General features: G+C 44.7%; 1 protein-coding gene across 1 annotated transcript in view; it reads right to left on the bottom strand.

Annotated features, from left to right (window-relative positions):
• Positions 1-805: 805 nt before the first annotated feature.
• LOC142943544 (putative E3 ubiquitin-protein ligase HERC1) overlaps positions 806-5,617 on the bottom strand; it is a 67,418-nt gene continuing 62,606 nt past the window's right edge. The window contains exons 74-77 of the mRNA XM_076085109.1: positions 4,944-5,196; positions 2,295-2,447; positions 1,837-2,142; positions 806-1,445 (exon numbers count right to left, since the gene is read on the bottom strand). Coding sequence (XP_075941224.1) covers positions 1,260-1,445; positions 1,837-2,142; positions 2,295-2,447; positions 4,944-5,196 — 898 coding nt within the window. The 3' untranslated portion in view covers positions 806-1,259. The remainder of the gene's footprint in view (positions 1,446-1,836; positions 2,143-2,294; positions 2,448-4,943; positions 5,197-5,617) is intronic.

Raw genomic sequence — 5,617 nt, 5'->3', positions numbered from 1 at the left:
CCTTGGTTGATCTGCTTCTCTTTAGATTTTTTTTTAAACATTCCTCGACCTCATGCTGACAGAAACGACACGGTTTGACCCCGTCAGGACACCGTTCCTGTCGGGTCAGAACAAACTAAACTCAGCTTTTCCTTCTTTTACAGAAGATACCATGATGTGGAAAGAAGTCTTTGTTTTTAATTAGCTTGGAATCTGCAGTTTTGTTTTATTTATTTTTTTAAAGGTGCAACGTTTCTCGAACAAGTGGAACCTTCAACACTAAAGACTTTGATCCGTTTGTCTTCTTTCAGGCCGCTGAACAGAATCACACAGACCCAGAGAGGACGTTTACAAACGTCTCCCACCATTTAAACGATGGGTTTGGATTTCAGTTAATGTGAATACAAAACTCACAGTAATCTATAACTCATCTTCATAAACGCTGTGAGGACACAATTCACATCTTTGTTCTAGTCGTCCGTTATATCTAATGCTGCTGTTTTGGTTTAACTCATTAACTAACGGAGGTTCACAGAGTTTGCCGTTTGACAAAAACATCCGAAAAAAATATATTGACATGCAAATGAATGGAGTGTAAAGTCCTTCACAGCGACCGAGTCTTTCAGAGTACTGAGATAGAAACCCAAACCTCTCCTTTAACCGGAGCCGGCGGTCTGCACACTAAACTCAGACGTGTGGAAGCTCTTTCCTTCGTGTAAATAGTTTCTCCTCGTGAGAGACGGCCTTTGTGATATTTTGTACTTCTGAAATAAATGTGAAATCTGAGGAAACGATCGTCTTTCTTTAACAAACACACGACAGCAGATCAGTTGTGCAGCATTTATTGTTGTTGTTTAATGCTTTGGGAAACTCGGCATCGGCAATGAACACAATAAATATGGATATTATGCAAAACATTTTCCTAATGAAGCATTTTACACAATGTACAATATTCTTTTCTTCGGCCACCTGCTTGAATATTTTATACACATTTCCAAACTAATAAACAAACCTCCATGCAGAAACCCTGAAAATGGGATGTGGAGTAATGAGCAACCAAAGAGTTAACACGAAACACACTTCTCGCGTGGATTGTTGTGTCATTTAAAAACTGCTAATAAACCACCAGGAGAAATGAAACTCTGTGATGTTAAAGTACATAAAATGGATTTTAAAAAGTGGCCCGCCTGCTCGGGAGTTTTCCTTCGACTGGTGCAGCGATGGTGTTCAGACAATACAGTCACCCGTCACTCGTGGGTATAAATGTGTGCGTGTGTGTGTCAGTAGTCCGTGTCGGAGCCCTCCGCGTTGTCCACGTTCCTGGACAGCATGTAGTTGTCCATGTCGATGGAGCGGCAGTTGTTGATGGCGTAGCGCAGCCGCTCGGCCATGACGGCCTGGCTGGAGTACGGAGGCAGACACAGCTGGAAGAAGCAGGTCTGAGAGGTCGGCAGGCTGTCGTACGGCTGTGGAGGACGGACGGACACACACACACACACACACACACACACAGAAACAAACAGTTAAGTCATCAGACGGGTTTCTAACTAACAGCCTGTTGTTCACACAGAGGATGACCTCACTGAGCTTCCAACAATGAAATGAACACGATCGACGGCAACATTGATGTTTAAAATGTCAAAGCAAGCGCTTCCTAAACTATTGAGATGGTAAACATCGTTATACGAGTGGACAAAGAGACGTCCTGACAGCTGAACGGTTTCCTGTCTGCATCTTTACCGTCTGATTTAAAGAAAAACAAAGGTGTGTTTCTGTTCTTCCATGTCAGCTGCACAAACCTCAACATGTTCTGCATATGGTGAGTAACCGATGCATTAAACATGACTCGTGACTCACCCGGTCCACCTTCATGATCTGAAACCTCTGGGAGATGTCGGCCGTGTTGGCGGGCAGCCGGGAGCGTCCGGAGACGAAGCGCATGAAGAGGACCCGCTCCTCGTTGGAGAACTCCTCCAGCGTCTGCCAGAACCACTGCACCAGGGAGTGCTGCTCGTCCACCTCCCTGTAGCGCACCACCTTCTTCAGCACGTCGCAGCAGATCTCCGGCATGCCGCACACCATCTGCTCCAGCTGCTTGGCCGTCAGCAGGGAGAGCAGCGGCACCGGCACGATCCACGACATGCCCTCACGCACCGCCGCCACCTGAGGGGGAAGGTGAATATAAATGTTTGAGGTGCTCAAAGCAAAGAAAAGTGTTGAAGTAAAAGACTCTGCAGCACGAGTACCAATACTCTGGTACTGCAGTACCATCTTTGATCAAGTTGTGCCAGAGTATAAGTACACAGACTGTGTACCTGTCGGTCGAGCTCGTGCAGCCGGTACTCGATGGCTCGCTCCACGTACTCCTTCCTGTTGGAGAAGGTGAGCGGGATGCTGTTTCCTCCGGGGATGATGGGAACCATCTTTCCATCGGCACTCTGCCCGACGAAGGAATCCAGAGGAATCATCTGAGAGGCAGAGAGTAACGCAACATGTTTCACTATTCATCGAGACTAGAAACACGACACAACAATGACTACAGACGACGATGCACGAGAGCCTCCTCATTGAACAGACAGCATCACATATCTCTCATATCTCTCCAGCTACATATGTATTTAAGGATTTATATCATTTTATTGCAACATTATGAACATCCGGACCTCCGGTGTCTTGAGTCACAACTGAAGAGAGAAGCAGCGTTCAGGTTGAATGATGTTTAATTCATCTGGAGAGAACTCTTCTTTTAAAGACTTCCCTGTTCTCCGTTCTCTCTGAAATCTCTTTCGTTTCTCTGAATAATATTTATTATGTCGTTCGTGGCAGTTTGAGCTCAGTGGTCACAAAGGTCAAATGTGACCGCGATGTTTTTTACAGGAGAACTCTGGTGAAGGTGGTTTAAGCTTCGTCTGTACTCGCTCTCAGCGCCGTAGCGTGAAGTCGTTTCTACTCAATCAAAAGACAACTAGTGTGACTCAGAGACATGAACAGACTGGAGGTGTAACCGGCTACACGTAATAAACTGACCTCCACAATAGAGAGGAGGGATTATCATTATCTGTAAACTCATCATTGTCCCGATAGAAGCCATGCAAATAAAGAAGTCAAGTATTAAAAGCCTCATAAAGAAATAAAGGTTGAATATCCTGTAAACTATTTGATTTGGCTGCAAAATATTTATTCAAATGAAGAGTTTTAAGAGTTCTTCTAAAGCTTCTAAAACGCTACAAACACTCGGAGGTGCAGCCCGATGCAGCGGCCATGATGACATCATTCTGTGTCTCTTCACTGCGGAGAGAATAAACTGAGCTTAAATGACCTCAAATGTAGTTTGAAAGTTCTCGTTACTCATCAGTGAGCTCATATCTGTAGAGTTACTGGTCTCTCGTCAGTATATTCAGTCTCTCTATGGTCAGACAGAAACCAAAAGTTTCATGGAATTGTTGAATAATCAGTCAGCGAGAGCGTTTCTCTCTTTGACTGAATGAACGATTCAACAGATCGGCTACAAAACCCTCAAATTAAATCACGTATTCACGGTTCTGTCAACAACAGATTATAATATCATGGTGAGACATTTGACAGCTCGTCTGGCAGAATTCAATCCAAAGCCAGCAGAGGAGCAGCTTCTCCCCCCCTCCCCCCCCTGAGAGTCTGGGAGCAGGGCCAGGTCTCCAGCAGGACACGCTGCATGGACAGCGGCCCCGGCGTTCCTGCAGCGCTGAGGGCTTCACGGTGGAGGGGTTGCGTGAGGCGAGTTTGGACAGAAGAGGGGCTCCGGGGGATACGTTGGCCTTCTGTGGTGTGTGTGTGTGTGTGTGTGTGTGTGTGCGTGCTCATCCAGCAGGGCTCACATCCAGCTCTCACAAGGCTTCACGCACGTTTCCGACACCGGTTCGGAGTCTGAAATGTGAGCGCTGATTCGGGCCAACGTTCGGTTGGTTATTGTTCGACTGTCAGCTGTTAACAGGATCAACTGGTGTTCACTGTCAGCGCTCACTGGGCGTGGTGCAGCGTGTGTTTGTTTTGGGACAGTTTAAAAGGTTAGATGTGTAGCTTTTCCACATAAATGTTTCCAACTTCTAAACCAGAGAAATCTGCAGCTGTAATCGAGGTAACGGTGCGTTTCACTGTGGCGTCATATCCTCTTTGTGCAGCGTCATAAATTGACTTTTTATCCAGTTTTAAGCCACTTTTTTAAAGACAGATCATTAGATCGTTTTCATTTTTAACTCGATGAAGGATTTTAGTCATCAGAAAAACCAGCTGAGCTAACGTTAGCATCATTAGCTCGTCTCTCAGCTCCTGCAGGACGTCTCTGGCTGAAGAGAAGTAGCCGATCATCAGCCTCCCTGTGAGCCTTCAGGACGCTAACGGTGACGGTTTATTGTTTTCAGATGAAGTTTAAACACAGAGTGATGAGCGAGGAAGCTGAGGGGCGGCGGTGCGTCACCGGGATTGACTGCCGAGGCCTGCAGGAGATTCTATATGCAATAAAATGTGAGTCATGAATCTGACTCTATATGCAGCTGTGAATACATGTCACCTTCTCTCTCCTTTGAGAATCCTCTCTGTGGTTAAATGAAGAGTCGACTTGTTCAATTAGAGAGTTTGAAATACTGACGCATCTCCTCTTTAATGTTTAGAGTCTAAACTAGAGATCGAACAAGACTCGACATTTAAAATGTTCTTTTTTTACTGAAATACACACAAACAAAAACATTAAAGATCCTTAAATGTGGGTATACAATATGTATCTATATCAAATAATTAAGTTACATATACTCTTATGAAAAGAGTCGGGATAGATGGGCAAAAATAAGATAAAAGAAATGAAATCAAAATGGAACCAATTCACAGCTTCAATGTCCTTCAAAGTAAAGTATCACAACATTCTGACTTTAATCTCATATATATATATATATATATATATAAATAAAAGAATCAAGAAAGGGATTTCCCACCTCATGGAAGTTCTCCTCGGTGATGCCGCCGTCTTCAATGTGAAGAATGCTTTTGAGCGTCTGCACATAGAGGAGGTCCGCCTCCTCCAGGTCCTCCAGCATCAGCGGGATGCAGCACAGCTGTTTCCACACCAGCGGGGCCAGGTGGAGGTCCAGGGGCTTCTTGGTGCGGATGGCCACGCCCATCAGGATGCCCAGGAACCTGAACTGGAGCATGTGTTCGTCCAGACAGGAGGACGGGTTGAAGAGGAACCTGAGCAGATTGACAGGAGAAGGAAATATGGAGTTCTGTTCGTCACAAAGGTCAGTAGAGCAGCAACTCCTGAGTTCTGAGTTCTACAATCACTGGTTTCTCAATGGAGTCTGGTGTGTTTGTAGAGATCAAAGATAACAGCTTCAGTTCTCTAACAGAAAGGTAAAGAGGTGAAAACATTCTGAATGAAGCTTAAAACTTAAACTGATTCTTTTAGGAGTCTAGAATACGTCCACAGCAGAACATTGATTTGTGTGTTTCTATAAACTCTACTGTAGTAGAACCTCACACTAACACACCACTAAACATCTCTACTGTCTCTTACACCTGAATATAAATACATGTTCCCAACCAGCATCACCAGCTAACACAGGACAGTATGTATTAAAAAATATTACAACTTTTATTTTGAAAACCTTGT

Source organism: Anarhichas minor, unplaced genomic scaffold, assembly GCF_050575085.1.
Source record: "Anarhichas minor isolate MPS153535 unplaced genomic scaffold, ASM5057508v1 ptg000139l, whole genome shotgun sequence".
NCBI lineage: Eukaryota > Metazoa > Chordata > Actinopteri > Perciformes > Anarhichadidae > Anarhichas > Anarhichas minor.
Note: the sequence above shows the minus strand (reverse complement) of the source record. Positions and strands in the feature narration are given on the sequence as shown.